The sequence below is a fragment of the Kogia breviceps genome, chromosome 1 (assembly GCF_026419965.1).
Source record: "Kogia breviceps isolate mKogBre1 chromosome 1, mKogBre1 haplotype 1, whole genome shotgun sequence".
NCBI classification, from domain to species: Eukaryota; Metazoa; Chordata; class Mammalia; order Artiodactyla; family Physeteridae; genus Kogia; species Kogia breviceps.
In genome coordinates, this window is record NC_081310.1 from 4,420,204 (window position 1) to 4,447,205 (window position 27,002).

At 39.7% G+C, this 27,002-nt stretch overlaps 1 protein-coding gene across 8 annotated transcripts in view; it reads left to right on the forward strand.

Moving 5' to 3' along the window:
• Positions 1–27,002, forward strand: part of DENND1B (DENN domain containing 1B) — a 258,787-nt gene that overhangs the window by 48,006 nt on the left and 183,779 nt on the right. For 7 of the 8 annotated variants that reach the window (XM_059055774.2, XM_059055749.2, XM_067027477.1 and 4 more), the window contains exon 3: positions 18,415–18,458. The exons of the other annotated variant lie outside the window; for it this stretch is intronic. In XM_059055774.2, the coding sequence (XP_058911757.1) occupies positions 18,415–18,458 (44 nt within the window). The remainder of the gene's footprint in view (positions 1–18,414; positions 18,459–27,002) is intronic. 8 annotated transcript variants of the gene reach the window in all.

Consider the following 27,002-nt stretch of genomic DNA (forward strand, 5'->3'; position numbering starts at 1 on the left):
ATTGCTCATGTTTTGAATCCTCATTTCTTTAATTATTAAAAAAATCCTTATTATATATGCTGTTTCAGATAATTGTAACATCTTAAGCCTTTGAGGGGGAGGGGTTCTAATTCTGTTGTTTCTGATGGCTTATAGATTTTCTGTAGTAAATTTGCAAGACTTGGGCTGAGTGTTTCTCCTGGAGGCACACATGCTTGCCTCTGTCATATGCCTGAGAATGCCATGTTTCTGGGGTCACAGAATCTGTTCTCAGGCTCTGACAATACAAAGATAAATAAGATAAGGAGTTATGGCATTTACAGTAAGTCTCTTAGTGAATTTATATGTTTGAGCTTTAAACTACATTTCTTTTACATTTAACTTGATTCTAGCTTGAAAGTATTTTGAAAAAACTGAGATGCATCATTTTATTGGGTTCTTTAATATTTTGTTTTATAGTTGTATTTTTCATTTTAAAATTAGTTTTAAAATGTTTTTAGTAGTTATACTTCATAAAGCTCACACAGATTTTTATTTTAGTAAGCCTTGAGTCATTTTAATAGTATATTCTATTTATTAACTTTGGCTTATTCCCAAGTGATTGACATTTGTGTTATATCCAAGAGTGCCAGGAGTCTACTGTATTTCAAGCTATATATCAAACAAGAAAAGCTTTGACCCAGTTTGCGCTTGTGCTTGAAATTATTTCCTGGTGTAATATGAAAATTATTTTAAATGTTGTAAATAAAACAGAGCTGCTTTATGAGACTCAATTAACTTTACATTTCTGAGTTTTCATGTCAATGCTATTTCTTGAAAATCTATTTTAATTCAAAGAGTTAAATATAATGAGTACTGAGAACATAAACATGTCTTCTTTTTAGTTAATCATGTACTTGTAGAAAGAATATATAAAGAGCAACGGTCTCAAAATGCTAGTCTGAGAGCCAGCTTAAAGCCTGGCCTCTTGCCTGCTCTTCTTCTCTTTAAAGGAATTATAATAGAAGCTATTGCTTTAGGATCTGATGAACATCTCAGCTGACTAAAAGATATTCCAGATTTTGTATGGAAGATCATCTTTCTATAAGCAGCCTACTAACTTTTATCCCCTGCATTCTAATAAAAACTTTTGTGTTGGCTTTTAATGACCGGTATCTGAAAAACGTCAAAACATTGAGTCTCAGCTGTAAGTTCCTTGTCATAGATTAATCAAGATTGAACATCTGTGGTACAGCATTTCTTTCCCTTTTTTTTGTTGTTGATTTTTTAAAAACGCTCATGAAGGGCCCTTGGGACAGGTGGCCCCTCACTGTTGATGGTTCGATTACCATGATCACCCACAGCTTCAGAGGAGTGCGAAGAAAAGAAATTGCTTTCTTTGTCAAGGTGTTTTCAATTCAATTCTCACCCATTAGCCCTGTTTGGATAAGTTTGGAAGTACTCTATCAGGTGATTGATGCGGGTTTTCATTTTATTATAGTAGATCTTGTGTAAAAGGAATAGAAGTAGCAAAATGATATATCTAAGCTGCTATGGATTATATTTTCTTAAGGTTCTTCGGTTTTCATTACCTTAGCTAGAATTTGCTTATATATGAGCAAAAAGAGCTTCATTGTTGTGAGATGTGATGCTAATTTTAGATCCTTCTGGGAAGAAACATTTATAAAGGCTAGAACTGGTCATTAAATTGCTTCTATAGTTTAAGTTTCAAAAGCAACAAAATAATTTTACAGTTAATTATCCAGATGATTCTTCAGAGTGAAGATGATCGCTATGGGATCATTATTATAGTCAAGATGTTTCTGCACCATTTGCTTATATACAGTTTTAAGAGGGTCAGCAAACCGACAAATTTCCAAAATTGTGCGTTTCTAATTTTAAATATGTACATTATCTAAAGCAATAAGTAGAAGCATGATCTCTGCCATTTTTGTAACTGGTTATAAAGTAAGACATCTTGAAATATTTTCATTTCCTTAAGGTTTCTGTGTATGTAAGTCAAACTCAAATGAGTACGTGAAGAATTATTTTAGTTCTAGAATGAGAAGATACTGATTTGAATCTATTAGTAATTAATATTCTATTTTAGATTTGTTCACATATATTTTTCCAAAGATTGTTCAGAGAAAGTCTATAGGGTTTAGGCCATTATTTTACAAAAATGCTTAAATATTTGGTTTGCTAAAAATATTTTCCTGTGGACAATAAGGAAAATTTCTAAACTTGTGAATATGCCTTAAACTACTGTCCACTTAGTGAACAACAAAATTAAAGATGAACAAAGTAGAGCAAATTGGGCTTATTTGTAGTGTGCTTTTATACGCAGCAGTTTATGTTAGAAAGGCTGTATATATAATAGGAACAAGGATATCTGGATTGTGGTCTTGGCTTGAATAGGTAGTACGTCCAGACATGAAATACAATATAACTTCCTGAGTATGAGTGGTAAAAAAGAATCTTTAAGGTCCTCTCCCATTCAGAAAACTCTATGATTCTATCCATACATAATGAACCATTTTTTGAATGTTTTAAAAGAAAAGAAAACAGAGGCCGTAAATTAGTTTTTACATTCACAAATATTGGCATTTATCCTTTCTGTTGTTCACATTGGAACTAATTGCTTAAATTCTATGAAAGGAAGCATTGTAGGAAAGCACAGAAAAATAATTTCTCACAGACAGATGGTCTGGTACAAAAAGACTTACTTTTTAAAAAAAATTTAATTGAAGTATAGTTGATTTGCAATGTTGTGTTAATTTCTGCTGTACAGCAAAGTGACTCAGTTATACATACATATATTCTTTTTCATATTCTTGTCATTATGGTTTATCACAGGATATTGAATATAGTTCCCTGTGCTATACAGTAGGACCTTGCTGTTTATCCATTCTATATATAATAGTTTACATCTGCTCACACCAACCTCCCAGTCCATCCCACCCCCCCACACGCCCTCCTCCTTGGCAACCACAGGTCTGTCCTCTGTCTGTTTCTTAGATATGTTCATTTGTGGTATATTTTAGATTCTACATATCATATGTTATTTGTCTTTCTGACTTACTTCGTTTAGTATGATAATCTCTAGGTCCATCCATGTTGCTGCAAATGGCATGATTTCATTCAAAAAGACACATCTTATTTAGATATGGATTATCTGTGTGTATGTATCTGGCATATAGAGACAGAAGAAATAACAGACAGTGTATCTTTATGAAGCCATAGTTCCTCATCATTGTTCCTTAAGTCATATAGTCACAATGTCATAAAACACTTAATTTTGAAATAAAATTTCCATTGTTGTACAGAAATAGAATTACCATTTTTTTTTTTTTTTTCTTCTGTACGCGGGCCTCTCACTGTTGTGGCCTCTCCCGCTGCGGAGCACAGGCTCCGGACGCGCAGGCTCAGCGGCCACGGCTCACGGGCCCAGCCGCTCCGCGGCACGTGGGATCTTCCCGGACCGGGGCACGAACCCGCGTCCCCTACGTCTGGCAGGCGGACTCTCAACCACTGCGCCACCAGGGAAGCCCAGAGTTACCATTTTAATAGTAGCTATTAGCATTGAAATATTTTAAAAACATTTTGGTAACATTTTTCTTGCTCAAATTACTTCCCACTATCACTGTCATGGTTGATATTTTCTCTGAAAATATACCTGTTGCCAGATAAAATGTATATGTAATAGAGGGAATTATGAATTATTCATTGCCACGTTTTAAAGAATATTTTCAGTCAACAAATATTAAATGCTTTAACGTGGTCCGTAACGCTCATCGGTGTGAGAGATACATGGTCGCTCGCTATTGGTTCTCAAAGTGTGGTCCTCAGATGAGCAGCAGCAGCATCACTTGGGAGCGGGTTAGAAGTGCAGCTCTCAGACCCACCTTTGACCTCCTGACTCAGAAGTTCTGCAAGTGGGACCCTGGGGTCTGTTTTAACAAGCTCTCTAGGAGCTTTTGTTGCACACTAAAGTTTGGGAACTACTGAGCCGGGCTTTTAAGAAGACACTAAAATTTTAAATTAACATCTTATGTTAACTTTAAAGTAATTTCTGCAAATGCCTGACTATGTATGCTTTCTTAAGATATAGCCCGAATTTAACATTATTCAGCAATGAATTTGTTTTTACTTTTACAGTTGCTAGTAGTCTTAAAGTTTGTAATGTTATGCAGTCTGTGGTACTGTGTTTTTTGGGTGGATTGGTAAAGATTTTTATTAATATCTTGTTGGCATGAGTGGTTATTTTTCTACCAGGGTTGTAAATCTATGTTTTTCTGGGTTGCACACCAAGGAAAAATGGGAGGATATATGTTTTCTGGATCTCTGGCTTCACCAAGGTCATCGGTGGCCCTAAATGAGGGAGTGAGTTGCTTTTTTAAATACTTTTTTTGTGATCAGGCTGGATATTAAATTACAATAATTAATTATTTTGCAAACTATTTTGACAGATGTAGTGAAAATTACAATTTTAGAGGTGTGACATCAGCAAGATGGTAGAGCAGGAGACCTCAGCCTCCATCCCCTTCCCCCACCAAATATAAACAGTTAGACAGCTGTTCACAAACAAAAACTGCTCTCTGGGAGAGCTCTGGAGCCCACTTAAGAAACTTCAGCAACACAGTGGAACAAGAAACTTGAGAATAACCACAGTGGGGAAGTAAGAACAGCTTCATTTTGACTGTATCATCCCATCCCCCAGGCCAGCATTGCTCGGGACCCAGAGTGAACTCTACAGCTAGAAGGAGTTCCCCTTGTAGGGAAAGAATCGTGGGATGAATGACCAGATTCCCCAGTCTTTTAGGGCACCACACAAAGGTCCCGCCTCAGTTTCACCCACCCAGAGACCGGCAAAGCCAAGAGGTATAGAGATAGCTAGGAACGAGGAAGAAAAGTTGGCCACCCAGCCCATGTGGCAAGAGCAACTGCAGTTCCCCGTGACCTGCTGTGCAGGTGACCCCGGCTGGTTCGGAACCCCTGCAGATTTTACTGGCTTTCACCCCATGGGTATTTGTGTTTGCGGACACCAGCCACCTGAGACCCTCCTGTTTCGCCAACTCCTCTCGCAGCCTCCCCTACTGGAGCCTGGGAATCGCCCCGGCAGCCAGCGCAGGCCTCTGCGGCTATGCAAGTGCAAGACACCAGTCTGGACCCTCGTGACTGACCCCCACGGCTGTGCAGGCGCTCAGGGCTAGCTCCTGCAGCTGTGCACCTGCATGCCGCCGGTCCGATGCTTGTCACCGCCCTCCACTGCTCTGCGCACGCCTGAGGGAAGACTTCGCAGTCTTGGGAGAGCACGCTGACAGTCAGGGCCGCCTGCTGTTGTGGGCCTGGGTCAGATCCTGTGTTCTGTGGCTGGCCGGAACCACTGTGCTGGCCTGCAGCTGCTCCCTCCAGCTCTGTGCCTGCATAGATGCCTCTGGTGGCACCCTCATTATTAGCCTCCACTGCCCTGTGCTCAGAGCATCACCTCTGAGAGCATACCACTGGCACTGGCGCTACTGCTGCTTATCCTGGTTTCTAGCCACTGGACCTGGAGGCACTACTGAGGACGCTCACAGCCCTTGGCAGCCTCAGTGGATCCCCTGCAGTACTTGCTGAGGACCGTGTGATTGTAGGTGCTGTCCACCCAATGGCCTGAGCTGATGAGCCACCACGTGCCCCTGCACCGCGAGGCACCGAGTCAGCACACTCCAGCATTCCTCCGCCTGCAGGTGAAAGTCTTCCCTTACAGAAGTTGGCCTGTAACCCCTGGAAGGAATGGCTGCTTCTTCAGTGCACAGACACCTGTGCAAGGCTACAGGGCTCGCAAAGCCTCAGGGAAACATGACTCCGCCAAAGGAGTACAGTAAGCTTCTAGCAACTGGCTGCAAAGAAATGGAGTTCCAGGAATTGCCTGACAAAGAATTCAAAATAATTGTTCTAGTAATACTTAGATAGCTATAAGAGAACGCAGAAAAACAATTTAATTATATCGGGAAAACAATACAATAACAAAATGAGAAGTGCAGCCGAGAAAACAAAAAAGAACCGAACAGATTTTGGAGCTGAAGAATACAATGACTGAACTGAAGAATTTAATAGAAAGCTTCAACAGCAGACTAGACCAAGCAGGAGACTCTGTGAGCTTGAAGACAGATCATTTGAAATTAACCACTCAGAGGAGCAAAATGAAAAAGAATCATGAAAACCTGTGGGTCTTATGACACCATTAAGGCAATCAGTCATGTAGTATTGGAGTTCCAGAAGGAGAAGAGAGGGGGAAAGGGGTAGGAAACATATTTAAAGCAGTAATGGCTAAGAACTTTCCTAACCTGGGGAGAGATTTGGACCTCCTGTTCATGAGGTTAGTAGGTCACCCAAAAATTTAAATCCAAGATGATCTTCTCCAAGATACATCATAATAAAATGGTCTAAGATCAAAGACAAAGAATTTTAAAAACAGAGAGAGAAAAAGGTTTCTCTCATGAAAGGACTATCGGCAGAGTTTTCAGCAGAGACCTTGCAGTCTAGGAGAGGACGGAATGATATATTCAAAGTGCTGAAAGAGACAGCCAACCAAGAATACAGTTGACCCCCTGAATGATGTGGCGGTTAGAGGGACTGACCCACCCCCCACACCATGCAGTAGAAAACTTGCGTATAACTTTACTGTCAGCTCCCCTTATCTGCCGTTCCACAGATTGTGTAGTACTGTAGTATGTATTTATTGAAGAACATCCATGCAGAAGTGGATCTGCACTGTTCAAACCTGTGTTGTTCAAGGGTCAACTGTACTATACCCAGCAAAGTCATCCTTCAGAAATAAAGGTGAGGTAAAGACTTTGCCAAGCAAATGAAGGCTGAGGTGGTCCATCACCACTATACCTGCCTTACAAGAAATGTTGAAAGGACTTCTTCAAGCTGAAATGAAAGGATGCTAACTATGAAAACATATGAAAAGAAACAACACACTGGTAAAGGCAAATATATAGCCAAATTCAGAATGCTCTGATACTGTAATGTGGTGGTGTGTTAACCACTTAACTCTAATATAAAGGTTGAAGGACAGAAGTATTAAAATTAATAGTTAGGGCTTCCCAGTGGCGCAGTGTTTGAGAGTCCGTCTGCTGATGCAGGGGATGCGGGTTCGTGCCCCGGTCTGGGCAGATCCCACATGCCGTGGAGCGGCTGGGCCTGTGAGCCACGGCCGCTGGGCCTGCGCGTCCGGAGCCTGTGCTCCGCAACGGGAGAGGCCGCAGCAGTGAGAGGCCTGTGTACCGCAAAAAAAAAAAAAAAAAAAAAAAAAAAAGTTATAGCAACAATTTGTTAGGTACACAATATAAAAAGATGTAAAGTGTGACATCAAAAACATAAAATGTGTGTAGGAGGAATAAAAGGGTAGAATTTTTGTATGTGATCCAAGTTAAGTTGTGATGAGGTTAAAATAACTGCTGTGTCTCTAAGATTTTTCAAGTAAGCCTCAGGGTAACCACAAACCAAAAACTATAGTAGATACACACAAGATAAAGAGAAGGGAATCAAAGTATACCATTATGGAAAATGATGAATTCACAAAGGAAGACAGCAAGAAAGGAACTACAAAACAGAAAACAATGAGCAAGTATTTGCTTGATTATTTAGGTGTTCTGCTGTAGTATGCATATATACTTACGATTATTATAATCTCTTGACGAATTGACCCCTTTATTATTATATAATGACCATGTCTTGTTACAGTTTTTGACTTAGTCTATTTTGCCCAATATAGTGATCTTTTTCTCTCTCTCTCTATATATATATGTGTGTGTGTGTGTATATATATATATATATATACATATATATATATAAACCTGCTGTCTTTTGGTTTTCATTTGTTTGCATGGAATAACTTTTTCCACTGGTTCACTTTGAGCCTGTGTGTGTCTTTGAGTGGAAGTGAGTATCTTGTAGGCAGCATATAGTTGGGTTTTATTTTCTTATCTATTCAGTCACTATATGCCTTTTAATCACTTCAGATATAAACAGACTAAATTCTCCAATAGACTGAATTCTCCGATGAAAAGGCCTACAAATACTCTGTTAGGTCAAAGGGACCTAACAGACATATACAGAACATTCCATCTAACAGCAGCAGAATATACATTCTTCTCAAGCACACATGGAACATTCTCCAGAATAAACCATATGTTAGGTTATGAAATAAGTCTCAGTAAATTTTAAAAGAATGAAAGTACCTTTTCCAACCACAGTGGTATGAAGCTATAAATCATTAATAAGAGGAAAACTGGAAAATTCACAAATAAGTGGAAATCAAACAACACACTCCTGAACAACCAGTGGGTTGGAGATTAAATCAAAAGGGAAATAAAACAATATACTGAGACAAATGAAAATGGAAATATACCAAAACTGATGGGATGCAGGAAAAGTTGTGCTAAGAGGGAAGTTTATGTTAATAAATATCTACATTAAGAAAAAAGAAAGATCCCAAACAACCTAACTTTACACCTCAAGGAACTTGAAAAAGAACAAACTAAGCCCAAAGTTAGCAGAAGGAAGGAGATGACAAAGATTACAGCAGAAATTTGTTAAATAGTGAATTGAAAAACAATAGAAAAGATAAAACAGATAATAATCTTATGTTTTGAAAAGATAAACAAAATTAACAAATCAGCTTTATCAAGAGGAAAGGAGAAAGTACTCAAATAAATAAAATTATAAATGAAAAAGGAGATGACAACTGATACCACAGAAATACAAGGATAATAAGACACTACTAAGAATAATTATATGCCTACAAATTTGACAACCTAGGAAAACAAGAAATGTATGTATTTAACCATTCAAAGAAATAGAACCTACCATGTTTGAATCATGAAGAAATAGGAAATCTAAACAGACCAATAATAAGTAAGGAGATTGAATTAGTAATCAAAAACCTCCTAACAAAGAAAACCTAAGACCAGATGGCTTCATGGGTAAATTCTACCAAACATTTGAAGGAGAAGTTAGTGCCAGTTTTTATTATACTCTTCCAAGAAACTGAAGAGCAGGGAACACTCCCAAACTAATTTTATAAGACCAATATTACCTTGATACTAAGCCAGATGAGGATACTAAAAGAAAGAAACCTACAAGTGCCAATAAGCCTAATGAATATAGGTGCAAAAAATCTCAACAGAATACGAGCAAACCAAATTCAACAACATTAAGAGGATCATACACTATGATCAAGTAAGATTTATCCATGGATACACAGGCGGTTCAACATAGGCAAATTAATAAATATGATACATCATGTTAAAAGAATGAAAGATACAATTTTTGTGGTCATCTCAGTAGATCAGAAAAAGCATTGGGTAAAGTTCAGTATCCTTTTGTGAAAACTCTCAACAAATTAGATATCGAAGGAACATACCTCAACATAATAAAAGCCACACGACAGTCCCACAACTGGTATCATGCACTACAGTGAAGGATTGAAAGCTTCCCCTCTAAGATCAGGAAGAAGACAAGGGAGCCTGCTCTTATTCAGCACAGTGCTAGAAGTCCTACCCAGAGCAGTTGGGTAAGGAAAAGAAAGTCATCTTAATGACTTTTAAGGAGAGAAAGAAGTAAAAATGTTTGCTGATGACATGATCTTGTATATAGAAAATCCTAAATACTCCACCAAAAAAATGTTATAACTAATAAATTCAGTAAAGTTTCAGGATACAAAATCAACATACAAAAATAACTTACAATTCTGTACACTAAAAATTACCTGAAAAATAAATAATCTTATTTACAATAGCATCAAAAACAATAAAATACTTAGGAATAAATTTAACCAAGGAAATGAAAGATTCATACAGTGAAAACTGTAAGACCAGTGATGAAAGAAATTGAAGAAGACACAAATAAATGGGAAGATATCCCATGGTCGTGGATTGGAAGAATTAATATTGTTAAAATGTCCATACTACCCAGAGTCATCTGTATATTCAATATAATACTCATCAAAATTCCAATGGCTTTTTTTCACAGAAGTAGAGTTATATAAAGTTCATATGGAACCACAAAAGATCCCAAATAGCCAAAGCAATATTGAGAAAGGACAAAGCTGGAGGCATCCCACTTCCAGATTTCAGACTATACTACAAATTACAGTAATCAAAACTGTGTGGTACTGGCAGAAAAACAGACACAGAGACAAATGAAACAGAATCCAGAGCTCAGAAGTAAATCCCACATGTATGACTGAGCAATATTTGGCAAGGGAGCCAAGAATACTCAATGTGGAAAGGATAGTCTCTTCAATAAATAGTGTTGGGAAAACTGGATATCCACATGCAAATGAATGAAATTGGACCTCTGTCTTACAGAAGTCACAAATATTAACTTCAAATGGATGAAGGACTTCAACATAAAATGTGAAAGTATAAAAATCCTAGAAGAAAACATAAATGGTAAGCTCCTTGACATCACTGTTGGCAGTTATTTTTTGGATATGATACCAAAAGCACAAGCAACAAAAGCAAAAAGCAAGTGGGACTATATCAAACTAAAAAGCTCTGCACAGCAAAAGAAAATGAAAAGGCAGCCTATAGGATGGGAGAAAATATTTGCAAACCATATATCTGATAAGGGGTTAATGCCCCAAATATAAAGAAGTCATACAACAGCAACGAACCAAAAAATCCAGTTAAAAAATTGGCAGAGGGCTTAAAGAGACATTTTTCCAAAGAAAAGATAACAGCCGCCAACAACTACTTGAAAAGGTTCTCAACATCACTAATTATCATGGAAATGCAAATCAAAGCATAATGAGATATTATCTCACACCTGTCAAAATGGCTGTTATAAAGACAAGATAACAAATTCTGGCCAGGATGTGGAGGAGAGGAAACCCTGGTTCATGATTGGTGGAAATGTAAATTGGTGCAGCCACTACAGAAAACAGTATGGAGGTTCCTCAAAAAGTTAAAAATAGAACCACCATGTGACCCAGCAATCCCACTTCTGGGTATTTATCCAGTGAAGATGAAATCACTATCTTGAAGAGATACCTGCACTCCCATGTTCATTGCAGTATTATTCTCAATAGTCAAGTTATGCAAACAACCTAAATGTCCATCAGTGAATGAACGGTTAAAGAGAACGTGGTGTATATGTATCATGGAGTGTTATTCCACCCTAGAAAAAAGGAAGGCTACCTTGCCATTTGCAACAGCATAGGTGGACGTCCTTGAGGACGTATGCTCCATGAAGCAAGTCAGAGAAAGACAAGTACTATATGATCTCACTCCTATGTGAAATCTAAAAACATTGGACTCAAAGAATCGGAGTAGGATGGTGGTTACCAGGGGCTGAGGGGCGGCAGGAGATGTTGATTCAAGGGGACAAACTTTCAGTTATAAGATGAGTCGGTTCCGGGGATCTAACGTCCAGCATGGTGACTGTAGTTCACAAATACTATGTTGTGTATTTGAAAGTTGCTTTGCGAGTGGGGCTTTAATGTCCCCTCCATACCAATGACAGTGAAAACAACAAGTTAGTAACTATGTGTGGTAAAGGAAGTGTTAATTCACCTTATTGTGGTAAAGATTTCACAGTATGTACGTTTATCAAATCATCTCGTACACCTTAAGCTGACAGAGTGTTATATGTCAAATATAATTCAGTAAAGCTGGAAAAATTGTAATTTTAACTGTAGTTATCTAATTCCATGGTTTTCTGGTTTTTTTTTCGCCACATAATAGTATATGTGGAAAATGAGCTTTACATGGTAAACTTGGGTAAACAAATAAGACTGTTCTTTCAGATAATTCCAGAGAGAGCAGGGAGGAGTGGAAGGCAGGGAGGAGAGGAGGGAAACTGATTTTATACTTTTCAGTACCTACCTCTGATCACAGACAGCGTTGTTATGTACAGGTATAAGACCAGAACTTCGGCTGCCTAACTTCATAATTACAAATGTTCCATTTATTTATTTTACTTTATTTACTTTATTTATTTTATTTACTTTATTTTTCAGTCCTACAGTCTTCAGATATATGCAGTAGATTTTCTACTGAAAATACACTGTTTTAAAATGCATTAGCATGACTTGGTATAACATTTAGTACTAATGGATTTTACAGAAAAAAATAAAACCACTTCTCTTTTTTAGCTGTACATCAGCAGTTCACATCTGTAACCACTCTTCTGTCGAGGCTCTCTTTCCATCACACGTGACTGACAGAAACCTCTGCCCTGACTGAATCTAGCAATTATCTCCTGCACCTTGGCCCTTGGATGATGATGGCGAGATACCACATTGTTGCCCTAAAACACTAGGCTGGACACCCACCAAACTGAGTTTTCAGCAGTGCCTGAAACAGTTGCTTCACACCTCCTCAAGCCCCCCAACAACTTCCCTCCTGGGAGGGAGCTTTGCTCCTACTATATGCACAAAATAATCAGGAATTTTTGCACAAAACTCTTAACTTTGTACCCGAGATTCTAAAATCTCCTTGGATTCGTATCTCCTCTCCTCTTTTCTCGTTCCTATAACAATGGGAATATATTCTTCAGCTTCTGTCCAAGGCTCATCTCATTGTCTTGATCAGGATGCCCTCTTCCTGCCTCCTCAGGGCCGTGCATCTCTTCTTTTCTGGCTCTCTGCTGCCTCACTAACTCCCATTATCACCTAAACATGTTCAAGTCTGCGCCAGTATAAAGGAAACAGAAATGACAAACAGAGCTGTCTGCCTTCACCTCTTTCCTCCTGTCTTTACTTTCTTCTCCCTCGTACTGTCTCTTAAACACGTTGCCCCCGTACACGGTGCCTCTCTCCTCGTTCTCCATGGTCTTCTTAATTGGCCTTCTGCCTCCCATCCTGCCACTGGAGCTCACTTTACTGTGTGTGGCTTATGCTTTACACACACTTAACCATTTTTTGAGCCATCACCTTGCTTAACGTTCTGCCACATTTGTCTGAGAATTTTTTGGATGCACTCTCTTCCCTTGACTTTCATAAACACACACCCTAACTGTATTCTCCACACACTTCTGGTGTTCCTTCTCCCTTGGTTTGGTGGCTTCCTCTGAGACCGTGGCTACACCTTCAGCTCTGTAGTCTGTCCCCTGTCTCTCCAGCTTCATCCCGTGACATTCTCTCTCTCCTACTCTGCATTCTAGATATATTACTTCCTTTTTAAATTTCAGTTTCCAAATGTTTTCTGCTTTCTTTTAACCTCTAAGACTTAGTGCATATTGTTTCTCCATTCCGGAATGTTCTCCTCTGCCCACTTTATAGCCCAAATCATCCTTTGCTTGTCTAACTAGTGGCTTTCTAAATTACATTGGCTTTCCTTGAGCTGTCTGGTAGTATCCTGTCTTTTTAGTATAACACTCACTAAATTTTACTGAGCTATAGGTTTAGATTCCGTCCTTTTCTATACATTGTAGAGACCCATTTTGTTTAGTTCACCATTATATCTCCATAGGTGGAAGATTTTCTTTAATGATTCCTGCTCATTTATATTCAAGAGACATCACCATTCTTTTGTTAGGAACATTTTTTGAAATTATTAAGCCAGTGGATTCCAAGTTCAGTTCAAGCGTTCCTGCAGGATACCTTCTTTGCACAAAAACTAGGTAGCTCTGTGACAGTTTTCTCCATGTATGCTATAGGGCTTTGGAGGGCAGGGACTTTTCCTGTTTCTTTAGCGTTGCATAGATTTTTGAATAAAATAAATTGAACTTAAGTGGAACAGAGAAATATATTGATTTTGGAAATTATTTAAAATAGCTGCTCCTTAGATCTCAACTAAGAAAGTTCTAGCCTCTGACATTAACTAGCCTTATATCAAAGACATGCTCCTCTGACATTAACTAGCCTTATAATTAAGACATGCTCCCAGGGACTTCCCTGGTGGCTCAGTGGTTAGGAATCCGCCTTCCAGTGCAAGGGATATGGGTTCGAGCCCTGGTCCAGGAAGATCCCACATGCCACGGAGCAACTAAGCCCTTGCGCCACAACTACTGAGCCTGCGCTCTAGAGCCCGCGAGCCACAACTACTGAGCCCACGTGCCACAACTACTGAAGCCCGCGTGCCACAACTACTGAAGCCCGCACGCCTAGAGTTTGTGCTCCGCAATAGGAGAGGCCATTGTGATGAGAAGCCCGCACACCACAAGGAAGAGTAGCCTCCGCTCGCCACAACTAGAGAAAGCCTGCGCACAGCAACGAAGACCCAACGCAGCCAAAAATAAATAAATAAATAAATAAGTTTACTTTTTAAAAAAATGACATGCTCCTCATTGCATTGGCTTCAGTTTCCTCATTTGTAAAATTCTAATTCTACATGTAGGTGAATAAGCACTGAAGCTATAATCAAGCAAAACACTAATACTGTATATTCTGCCTTTTCAAAAGTATATAGTCTCTGAACTGTGGTTTTACAAATGCATAATTTTAAATATATTCATCTATGAATTCTACAGAGTTAAGTAAATATTATTCATTTATGTAAATTAAAGTTTTTCCTGCATTAAAAAAATAGTGTAGTTAAATCACAGTAATATTTTAAGTTATTTTAATTTTTGTTTTTAGTTACAGGCCAGAAAATGTGAGAGGTCTGGTTGCAGAGGAAATAAAATATTACTAAATTTATCTCACTTTACATTTAAAAAAAAAGCCTCAGTCAGGAATTTGGAATACTTGTGATGGTGATGCACAAATAGTACATTAAATACTCTCCTTCCAAATTTACTGATTTAATAAAAATGTGTATATTTGTCTCACTACACTGTAACGTTCTTTTATTAAAATAAGAGATTAACTATATTTATGTAAAAATCAAGTTACGTGTTCTTCCTTTCATGTTTATTTGGTTTCCGGATTGTTGGTGGCAAAGTTTCTCTTTAAGGTGTGGAGTCTCCTTGAGTTGCGGGTGGACACTGGACGGAAGAGAAACACAGTGTGTCCCAGTCACCACGGGCAGCGTGACTCCTACCAGCAGTTCTCATCCTTTCACCCATAAAATCAGCATAAAATCGACCTAGCTTTGCCAGGTCAGACCTCGCATCTGGAAAGTAATCCCCAGGGAACAGAAAATTCCGTCGTTGTGCATAAATTTGAAAATTGGATTATTATCATGTTTTTCAGAGCTCTTTTGTCTCTTCCTCTGCAGTCCTTGTGAAGAGTTGCTGCCAACGTGTGTCAGATACGGGGTAAACCTAACCACACAGGCAGTAACTAAGTTAATCCATTTCAGATATGGAAGCACATGATTATAATACATTTTTGGGTGCTGAAGTGTAACACGCATTGAATGAAAAGAAAAGAGATAGGGTATTTTCCACTATGTGACTAAACCGATTTTTGCTGTTTTCATGTATTCACTTGTTCATCCTCTGTGTAAGAACAGACCAGACGGGACAGAGAAAAACTGCGTAGTGTTAGGGATGCAGAAAAGTGAGCGAGGCAAACGTAAGTAGGTAAATGCTGCAAACAGCAGGGCAGACTAAACTGTTAGCTATCCAACAGGACAGATGGCCTGGTTTTAAGGTATAAGTGTAAGGAATCTGTCACATTTTCTCAAATGGTAACTGTAAAATTGAGGTTGTTTAAAAGGGATATTTAAATATTCACATTGAAACTCTCTAACTCCATTATTTATAAGAAGGGACTATTCCACATTTCTGCATGATGACTTGTTTATAGGGCCATTAGTTATTGTATTAATTTATTAAGATAAAAACTTAATATTTCATGAAGAATCCATCATACACTTTTTGTTTTATGAGGTGCAAATCTTAATAACTACCGTTTAGGTAAAACTGCCATATAAACACACACACACATATATGTACATACCTGGGCACATATATATGTTTTCCAACATAATTTCTACAGGACATTAACATTTCGGTATTTTTAGGTGATCTGTACATGTCACAGTCATTTTAGAAATGTACACATTTTGTTTTACATGAAGGCATAATCATTTAATATTAGCTCCATAAATTAGTAATGCATTATTCTTATATAAGATGTTTTAAATGATTTTATGTTAATTTATGTAGAAACTTTTTATTCCTTAGTAAAAAGGTTAATTGTAGAAAGTATGCTTCCTTTTTTTTTTTTTTTAAGTTAAAATATTTGAAAAAAAATTTTTTTGAGCTTAATAAGTAACACAGCAAGAGAAGCCAACTCATGCTCAAAATGTTGCTGGGTAATTACTGAGTTTTGGAATTCAATGCTTGAAATGATGCATCCTTGGACTGTACTTTTTTTTTTTTTTTTTTTTTTTTTTTGCGGTACGCGGGCCTCTCACTGCCATGGCCTCTCCCGTTGCGGAGCACAGGCTCCGGACGTGCAGGCTTAATGGCCATGGCTCACGGGCCCAGCCACTCCGCGGCATGTGGGATCTTCCCGGACCAGGGCACGAACCCGCATTCCCTGCATCAGCAGGCGGACTCTCAACCACTGCGCCACCAGGGAAGCCCAGGACTGTATTTTTTAAAAAGCAGTATGGTATAGTGGAAATAATGGGATTGAGCTGTAATTTTTTACTGACTGGGTACATAAAGTGGTATTTTTGATATTCTGATCCTGTCTTATCAGTTGTGCTTGTTACTTAATATTGGGCTTTCAAATGCTTTTTCAAAAGTAATATTATCCTTTGTACAGTATCCTTTTAAAGCACATTTGCAGTATTCAGAAGTATGTTATTGACAGAATTAAAAAATACATATGCAACCAAAATATTTTTTAGTGTTAATTAAAAATAATTTTTTATTATGCTAAGTAGAAGAGAAATATTGTGAAGAAATAACGAAAATGAAAACCAGTGCGAATGTTTATAAAACAACATTGATTTTTATATATAAATAACTGGATATAATATATTAGAAAAATATCTCTGAAATACCCAAGAAATGTCCATTGTATTTTAAACAAGCTTGTTGCCTTATGCCTACCAACTTATCTGTTGTTTTAAAAGCTGATTTATGGAGTTGCAAATATGGGATTTCAGAAGTGCACCTTGATATAAAACAAACATTATTACTGTGTTTATACACTTTTATTGAGGATTTTATTTTTTTTCATTTTTTAAATTGAAGTATAGTTGATGTACAATAAATGTAAGTTACAGGTATACAGCATAGTGATTCACAATTTCTAAAGGTTATATTCCATTTATAGTCACTACAAAATACTGGCTATATTCCATGTGTTGTACAATATATCATTGTAGCTTATTTATTTTGTACATAATAGTTTGTACCTCTTAATCCCTTACCCCTATTTTGCCCCTCCCCTTCCTTCTCCCCACTGGTAACTACTCATTTGTTCTCTACATCTGTGAGTCTGTTTCTTTTTTCTTATATTCACTAGTTTATTTTTTTAGATTCCACATATAAGTGGTATCACACAGTACTTGTCTTTCTCTGACTTGTTTCGCTTAGCATAATACCCTCCAAGTCCTTCCATGTTGTTGCAAATGACAAAATTTCATCCCTTTTTTATGGCTGAGTAGTATTCCTGTGTGTGTGTGTGTGTGTGTGTGTGTGTGTGTGTGTGTGTGTACACACATACATACCACATCTTCTTTATCCATTCATCTGTAAGTAGACACTTAGGTTGCTTCCATATCTTGGTAATTGTAAATAATGCTGCTGTGAACATTGGGGTTCATGTATCTTTTCGAATTAGTGTTTACATTTTTTTTCGGATATATATCCAGGAGTGGAATTGCTGGATCATATGGTAGTTCTTCTACTTCTAGTTTTTTGAGGAGCCTCTATACTGTTTTCCACAGTGGCTGCACCAATTTACATTCCCATCAATAGTGTAGGAGGGCTCCCTTTTCTCTGCATCTTTGCCAGCATTTGCTATTTGTGTTCTTTTTGATAATAGCCATTCTGACAGGTGTGAGGTGGTCTCTCATTGTGGTTTTAGTTTGCGTTCTCTGATGATAATGATGTCGAGCATCTTTTCATGGGCCTGTTCACCATATGCGTGTCCTCTTTGGAAAAATGTCTTTTAGGATTTTAAATGGAAATTTAAGATGTTGTATTTTAATCTAGTTTCTGAGGGCTGTAGTATATTTGATTACATATTTACCACATTTATATTTTTCTTTTCATATTGAAACCAGTATATTAAGTGGAGTTAAACCTGGAAATTTATATTTCAGAATCTTAAAATCTAAGGTATATAAATAAAAAATGAGTTGCTTAAAGAAATAATATTTTAAATAATCTGACCAAGTTGTTCATTTTATTATTCCTGTTCCAAAGGTCATTAAAACCCTTAAACTATCAAAATATTTAATTTTGAACCTCATCAACTGTAAATATTTAAAGAAAAAATTTAAAATTATTAAAGACAGTAGCTTTGACAATTTTAAGAGTGTTTGAACAAGACTGTTGCTATAAATGTGTTGTTTTCTCTGTTTAATGCTCTGTGTCAATTATTTACAGATCCAGAGGTATTGTGGAAGTTCCCAGAGGACTTTGCAGACCAGGTTGGAACCACATAATTTTTAAAAAGCATTTAAAATTGGAGCATTAATGATTATTACTACTACTACTATGACTACCACATATGAATTGCTTTAAGTATTTTCTCTTGATCAACTCTTAGAATAAAAAGCTATGTGTGCAGAATACACGGAAAATGTTTTGAAGTTACCAGGTGGATGCGTGATGAAAAGGCCCTTTCATGAAGCTATTAGGAAGGGAATGTTTACAGTTTCAGCATGTTTTTATACTCTTTTAATGTGTCTGTGGAATATATATTTGGAAACAAACATTTCCCCATCAGAAAACTTGATGATGTGGTACTTTGAGGGATACCCTTCTGTAAATAAGACAGTAAGAAGTAGTAAGTGCTATAACTAAGAGATCAGTTCTACCCTTGTTACAGTAATGTTTGAATCATTAACATATAAGTTGAATTGATATTATTTTCTTATTTTAAAATCATTCTTATCTATGGCTTGTTTTCTTAAGAGAAAATGGGAGACTTGGAAATGAACTTATTGCATTTGTATTTTAATTATAATGTTCTCTAGTTCCTTAAGTATTTTGTATAGCCAAAACTATGAATTATTTTGACATAATGTATATAAATTTTAAAAATCTTTATAATTTATATTATGGGTTTATCATTTTGAAGTGAATTATATGGTTAACCGTACAAATTTAACCTTTTATATAAACAAGTACTCCTGGAAATCTGATGAGCAGATTCCTTTTTTGTGTCTACAAAGAAATGGGGTAAAACAATCTTGTCACTTAAAGTTACAAAATTATAACACTACAAGCTTAACCATAAGTTAAGTTCACAGGTATGATTCTCATAATTTACCAAAATGAAAGCTGATAAGAGTATTCATTTTGAAGCAGTTCATTCAGAGATATGCAGACACATGTGATTTTGATGTGGAAGAACAATTTTCTACGTGTGAAAGTCAGAAGATTAGGGAATGTCACTGAAACAGTGAGTTAAATGAGCATGTGAAATATTAATTAGACCTAGTGCAGTCCTTGACTGTTCTTTCACATAAAAAGAGAGCATGCATGTACTCTTAATTTGTTTTTAGCCCCTTGGAGAGAGAATAGATTTATAAGTATCTTAAGTATATAAAATAAGTCCCCACAGTGAAGACATGATTTGTACATATGAGGCTTAGTTGGGTTTGTTTCCCTGTAATGGGAAGTTAGGTTAGACACTTGTTGACTAATGTGACTGTTTTGAAATATTAATACTGTGCCTCTCGGTCTCGCTAGTTCTCGCTGGTCTAACCTCCTGTCCAGATTCTTTGTTTTTTTCTTTTCTAACTTCTGCCTCTTAAACTGCCCCGAGAGTGCCTAGGGTGTATGAAGGCCGCTAACTTTGGGGTCCCATCAGGGTGAGCGTGTGCTTTGCTGAGTTCCGCTGCAGTAAATTTCTCAGCGAGACCGGCTACTGCAGTTCCCCTTTGTGACAGGTAAACTGGTGCCGGGAATGTTTCAGCTGTTGCTTTGTGTCCCAGATTTGTGAGGTCAGAGGAACAGTAATAAGCCCTCACACACTAAGTAGCACGTAAAAGCATTTGACCATGCAATGGTGATGAGCCCTCATAACCCCCGGGACTCCAGGGCACAGCGGTTCTTACAGACCTTTTTTTTTTTTTTTTTTTTGCGGTACGCGGGCCTCTCACTGTTGTGGCCTCTCCCGTTGCGGAGCACAGGCTCCGGACGCGCAGGCGCAGCGGCCACGGCTCACGGGCCCAGCTGCTCCGCGGCACGTGGGATCTTCCCGGACCAGGGCACGAACCCGCATCCCCTGCATCGGCAGGCGGATTCTCAACCACTGCGCCACCAGGGAAGCCCCTTACAGACCTTTTGAAGGTTAGAGCTGAAAGGAGCCTTAGATACCATTTTGTCTAACTACTTCAGTTTCTTTTTAAAGAAACAAAACTTCATATGGGAATCCAGCCAAGGCCCTTGAAGAATGGTTTTGCTGTATGCTTTTTGGTGACTATTCCGGGTACTGCAGGTGACACAAGCACTCTGTGTGTACTTCTCACCCTTCTTATCTTTTACTGCTTTCCTGGACTAATTGTCCACTTCTTCCTAAACAGCCTTGCCCTGGATCTGAGACTGCTCCAGTGAGAATAATTCTTAATCTCTCCTTATGTGGCTCTCAACATGTACTAGGCACTGTGCTAGGTGCTTATGTGCACAACTGATTTTATCTTCAAATTCTCCCAGTGCTGCTAGGAGATAGTATCAGCCCTGAAACTGAGACTTAAGTAAGAAACTTGCCTGATAACACACTGCTTAGAAGAGGCAGAGCTAGCTGAGACTTGAGGGCAAGTTGGTCTAACTGAGAAGCGTGTCTTATGAGCAAGGAAGCTGTATTATTCTTTCTGCTTGGAATGCTGACCCCAAACCTACTCACTTATTTTAGTTCTTTTAGAAAAAGTTTATTAGAAGTTTTTCCCCCAGTATCTTTATAATTTGAAAGCAGTGTGTTGTCTAATCCAAAGAAACGATACCAATCTGTTTAGTCCTTTAGTTCTACTTCATACAGCTCTTGGTCCATCATAGGCATTGGCTTATTATATACTTCTCTGCGTGTGTTTCCCTTCTTTTGGCAATAGAAGGACCAGTGGGGCAACCCACATCACATTTCGGGAGCTGTAATTAACTTTTGTTGTTGTTGTTTTTGGCACAGTGGAGAATTTTGTGTAGGAGAGCAGGAGATGAAACTGTAAACATAAACTGGGCTGGGTCTTGGCAACAGTGAAAGGCCTTGCTAAAGAGTTGGTCCTTCAAATGAACTTAAGAAGAGTGTGATACGTATAACAAGATAAGTCTGTTAGGAATATTGATTTGGAAACGATTTCAGTATGGATTGGTTGTGGGAGAAACTGGAGGCAAGGAAGTGAGTTGGCTTTGCGGGAGAGCCGCCGAGGAGCAGGAAGGATCTGAAAGAGCGGGTCACAGTTAGGAACAAAGCAGAGGGTGAGTGTGCGAACCTGAAACAAACAGACCGCTGGGTGTTTCTGCAGCAAAGGTGGGTTTCTTGGGGATCAGCAGAGAATTGCAGCTCGGGGTCTGCACGTGCAAGTTCCTGCGTGACAAGGGAAGGAGAACCTTTTATCTATCGAGGAGAGAGGAAGTCAGGAGGGCTGTGTAAACACGGAGGCCGTGGCTTTTCATTGGCTGAGTCCTTGCAGGAGAGAACAGTATTGCTTCTTCCTGTTGGGCTCCACCATGGTCACAGGGTGTGCGAGCGCCCCCTTCTGGCCACCCCACTTTGTTTATTAACGTTTTAGGGTGTAAAGCGGGGAAAGAGACTGCGGGCAAAGGTGTTTGCGGGAGCGCGGGGTGGAGAAGAGTAATGAAGAGAGAATGCGTTTCGTTTTGGCGCTCTGAGAAATCCTGAATTATTTTCCACGCCGGTGATGCGAGGGGGCTTTGGGGATTTAGGAACAATGGGCGGTTTGCAACCTTAGGAAATAAAAAGGTGTGAATGAATTTGAGGGTTTACAGACAGGTTTAGCTGGTGGCAGAGTTGTGTTTGGCCGATACATTGAGAGCTGTGGCTGAGGAGGTGGACGCAGAGCAAGTCTCCCCACCCGCGCTGCTGCTAATTGCAGCGTCTCCTGGCACTTAGCGAGCGAGCTCACCACGTCTGCGTAAGATGAGCGCGCGCGCCTCTCCCTGCCGCCGTCCGGCCACGCGCCCGGTGCTCGTACGTCCCCGTCGCTCGCACCCACACTTGACAGCTCGACGCGGTTTTTCACAACGCTTGACTTTTCCCCGCTACTTTCTGCTTGTTGTTTCATGGTTCACTTTTCTGTAGGGTTGCTGTGTTGAGGTACCGTCGGCCTCTTAGGGCCATGGCTAGTCTGCATTTCTTGAGCGAGAGGAGAGTCCGTCTTTGGGAGCACACTATACCTTCAGAGAGTGGTCAGAACCAAAATCTTACAAATGCTGGCGGCAGGTTTGTTTGCGTTTGCATCACGGCTCTGTATTCACAGATTGCAGGAAGTGTTGCTTTCGGCAGGGGTTCTCTCTCCCTTAGTTCCTCACCTGCAAAATCGGGCTGACGTTGCTACTCTGACAAAGGTAGGGTAGGAATGACGTCTACGAAGCGTAGTGCCTGTGGCACGTAGAAAGCACTCCGTAAATGTGAGCCGGTACTTTTATTGTTATATTGTAATGCCACGAACGTTTATTCATTTATGATGAGGAATAGATAAAACTGGGGTTTTTTGGGGTTTTTTTTTGCGATACGCAGGCCTCTCACCGCTGGGGCCTCTCCCGTTGCGGAGCACGGGCTCCGGACGCACAGGCTCAGCGGCCACGGCTCACGGGCCCAGCCGCTCCGCGGCACGTGGGATCCTCCCGGACCGGGGCATGAACCCGTGTCCCCTGCATCGGCAGGTGGACTCTCAACCACTGCGCCACCAGGGAAGCCCTTCATCTTTTACTTTTATGTAATGTTGGAAAGAATGGTTTCTTTTTTTTTTTTTTTTTTTGCAGTACGCGGGCCTCTCACTGTTGTGACCTCTCCTGTTGCGGAGCACAGGCTCCGGACGCGCAGGCTCAGCGGCCACGGCTCACGGGCCCAGCCGCTCCGCGGCACGTGGGATCCTCCCGGACCGGGGCACGAACCTGCGTCCCCTGCATTGGCAGGTGGACTCTCAACCACTGCGCCACCAGGGAAGCCCGATAAAACTCTTTTATGTACAGCATTGTTTTAAATAGATTGATAACAAGTGTGAGAATTTCACTGCTTTATAGATCTCCAGAAAGATGTAAAATTTTATAGTGTCAGGGAAGAAGAAATTTTCCTCTACCCTTCTAAGTCCTTCTGGCTGGCTTAAGAATTACATTGACATGAAACAGATTAACAGGAGAAGAATCCAACAAAAGTTTAATAACTTGTACACGTGGGAGAGACCCAGGAAGACTAGTAAGCAGCCAGAATGGCTGAAACCCTCCCCGTAAATACCGTCTTCAGCTAAAGACAAAAGAGGGTGTTGGAGGTGGTGGTTTGGGACCTCAAAGGGGAGGAAAGCAATTCACATGGAGAGGGAGAAGCAAATGTTTGGTAAACACGTGTTTGCTGGGTCGGGCAGGGACAAGGGGACACAGAGTGGACTCTGATCTCTCTAGTCTACTTCCCCCACCACACCTGGCCCACATTCTTTGCAGGTATCTCTGGTGACGGCTCTATTTTGGGAACAGGCCCTCTCTCTAGATTCCTTTAGGCAGTTACCCAGGAGGGAATAAGAAAAACTTCCCGAGTCTTGGCTTCTTAAAAATAATCAGCCTGGATCAATCTTCTGCCAGAAAGACACACTTTGTGGCGGCAAATATGGCTTCTCGAAGGTAGCATGAGGGCCATTTTCAGGACGGCTCCCAGCAGCGGTCCTAGGGCCGCGGGGCCGTCCTCTGCTAGTAATGGCCAACACCAGGTCCATCTGCTTGGTTTCTAGATAGGCGAAATAAGACGATGAGACCCCCGGTCATATTTCCTGTTTACCTTTAACCCTTCACTCTTGCAGAACTTTTCCTGCTTTCACACAAACTGCAGGCCTTTCATGATTCTGGGCCATTTCTTACGTCTCAGATGCTGTTTTCCATTTCTCTGATGTACTTCCTTTGTATTACAACTTAGATGCTTTACCTGCTGTGGTATAGCGAAGCATTCCTCTCTTTGTGTTCCGTAGGCGTGTTTTGTGTTTTGGGGTTTACTGCGTTTTACCTGATGTGGAGGAGTTGTTCTTGTGCGTCTTGTTTCAGTGAATGCTCCGGCTTAAGCTGCCTTCTCAAGCCGTGGGCTTTTATATGTTTATTTTTGACTTCTGTGTCCCCCACTCAGCTGCTGTACTCTGTCATCAAATCTTACTGCTTGTACCTCTTTTATGTCTTGTAAATCTGTCCATTTCTCTTTATTTCTAGGGTCCTTTCCTTAATTCACATCCTCCTAACTCTCCTTTTCACCTCTGTTTTTGTTCCTATTTAATGTATTCTCCACAGTGTAGCTAGCTAGAATGATCTGTAAGACAAAGGATCTCACTAAAGGGCAAATACTGCTACTAACATCACTACCGTCACTGGTTCCTTACAACGTGCTAGGCAGTTTTCTAACTACTTTACCTGTATTAGCCCAGTTAATCCTTATAGTACCCGTACGAGCCTAAGGGACTGCTGTAATTCCCATTTTACAGATGAAGAAACAGAACTGCAGAGTACTTGATTGATACAGCAGGAGTCACATAGCAATAAGTAGCAGAGACATTATTCCAAGCCTTTGTGACCCCAGAGCCTGCTGTACTAAATGCTTATGGAACTCAGTTCTCCCTACTGACGCCTTCAAGATAAAGTTCAGCCTTCTTACCATGATCAAGGCCTTTTGTTCAAGGCCTTTGTTTATATCTTTAGCCTCATATTTCTGTCTCCCTTTCCCGTCGTCTAATACAAAAGTGGTCTGCATTTCATAGCGAACAGCAGTTTCCCTTATGTACCCACCACCCGTTTACATTCTCCCTTTGAACATGGGAGTCCTTCAGCCTGAAATGCTAGTCTCCTCCTTGCTCTCCTCTTTGCTTGTCTTTCTGCTCTCAGCTCGGAGGTCATATCCTCCGAGAAGCCCTTTGTCGGTCATGGGTCTGGATTGGATGTACCTCATCGGCCTTCCCCCAGCATTTTCTGTCTCCCATGTTATGGCACTTAGATCTGTCGGCTCTTTACTTTCTATTTACCCCATTAGACCAACGATCTCTGAGACTAGTATTAAAGAATAATTTTTAAAAGAAAATATAATCGTGACTCCTATACAAATAGAAGATTTTATTTTGTGGAAGTGTTTTATTGTTTTAACTCATTAGCTGGCAGGGGCGTCAGTAGAATGCTGTAACCTCTTCAAAGGAGAGTTCGAAGTATCACAATTATATAGGTAAATCGGGAATATTGTAATACATTTTCAGTGGCTTTTGTACATGGGGGGGGTGAGGGAGGAGGGGCATCAGCTGTCCCTCCATCGGACGTGTCTGTGGACAAATATCATTTGCGATGCTATCATTTATCTACAACTTGCAGGATTATAGATAGCTTAGACAGTGAGAAACACAGGGCCCTGAAAAGAGGGTGTCAGACGATGGCTTGTTTTCCACTGAAGACAGCCAGTAGCCTTCGGTCCATTTCAGGTTTTACAGTTTTTCCCTGCAGTCTTCCTCTGTGTCCAGCAAGCAGAATAATATCAAGCAAAGATTATTGTAGATCACAAGTCCCATTAGGTTTGGCCTGATTGTTTACATAGGCGGGATAGGAGTGTTAATTTAGCCTCTAAGCCTCCATGAATTTACACATCCAGGGCCAGGCAGTGTAGAACAATTACTGTATCTACGAAATCAACTTCTTTCTGGAAGTTTTTATAAGGAATTTCAGATTAGACTTTTAAAAGCGTCTGTTTCTAGATAATCCCAAAGCTAGGAAACCAAGTCCAAGAAAATATCTTTCCCAGGTTTTATGTGGACTACCTATAATATTCGTAAATTCCTCCCAAGCTGAACAAAATTTGCTAAGGCTCCTGGGCTGTGAGGAAGGGACCTTCTTCAACGCTCTCAGGCAGGCATTAGGCCAGGTCTCCTGGGCGGGCTTTGTAGGCTCCCTAAGTATAGTTAACCTTTATTCCGTCCAAGTGCCTTGACATGGCTGATTAAACAAGCATGTTTCTCAAAAAGGACACTTCAAGCAAGGCCTTGGTTGTTAGTCAGTTTTTCCAGTTGTATCCTGGTAAAGTGAATGACAGATTTGTATTAAACACATGCAAATAATAATATTGCAATGAAAAGTAAAGGGACCTAGTAAGAGCTTCTGAATTCTGGGAGGGAAGGAATCAGTGAGAACTAGATGTAATTTAAACATTATATTTCAGTTTACAGAAGCAGGGTTTACAGAATTATTGTGGGTTACAGACAGCTTAGGAAGAGAGGAAAGGGCTTCCTTATATGTCCAGAAAATAGGGCATTAAAACAGCATCAGTGTTTCAAACAACAAAATTTCCATCACTTTATCCAACACAATGCAGTAAATTACTGTTCTGCTGGATCCTGGCTTAGCAGTTTCATGAAACTTTCTGCTTCTTGACTAAAGAGTCTTGGAAATCCTGACTCAGCCAGTGGAACGGCCTGGGCGTTGTGTCAGTGGCGTCAGTTCAGAGAGCTGTACCCAAGAGTCTGTTCTGTGAAGTGCCAGGAGTTTGAAGTACCTGATACAACCCCTTTCCACAAAGCTCTGAGGCTGACCTTCTTTGTCGAAAACCAACTGTGACCTGTAGCTTACTTACGGCAGTCCTCAGGGTATCAGAAACAAAAGTAAACTTTCCGCAGATGGCAGAGACTTAATGGCTATGGTTAATTTATTAATGATTGTTTTCAAGTGTGAAATATCTACTGAGGGTTCATAATACAAATAAAATATGGAAAAGGAAATTTGTTTCAGTTGTATGAAAAACGAAGATAATAAAGTCAGTTGTATGAAAAATGAAGATAATAAAGCCG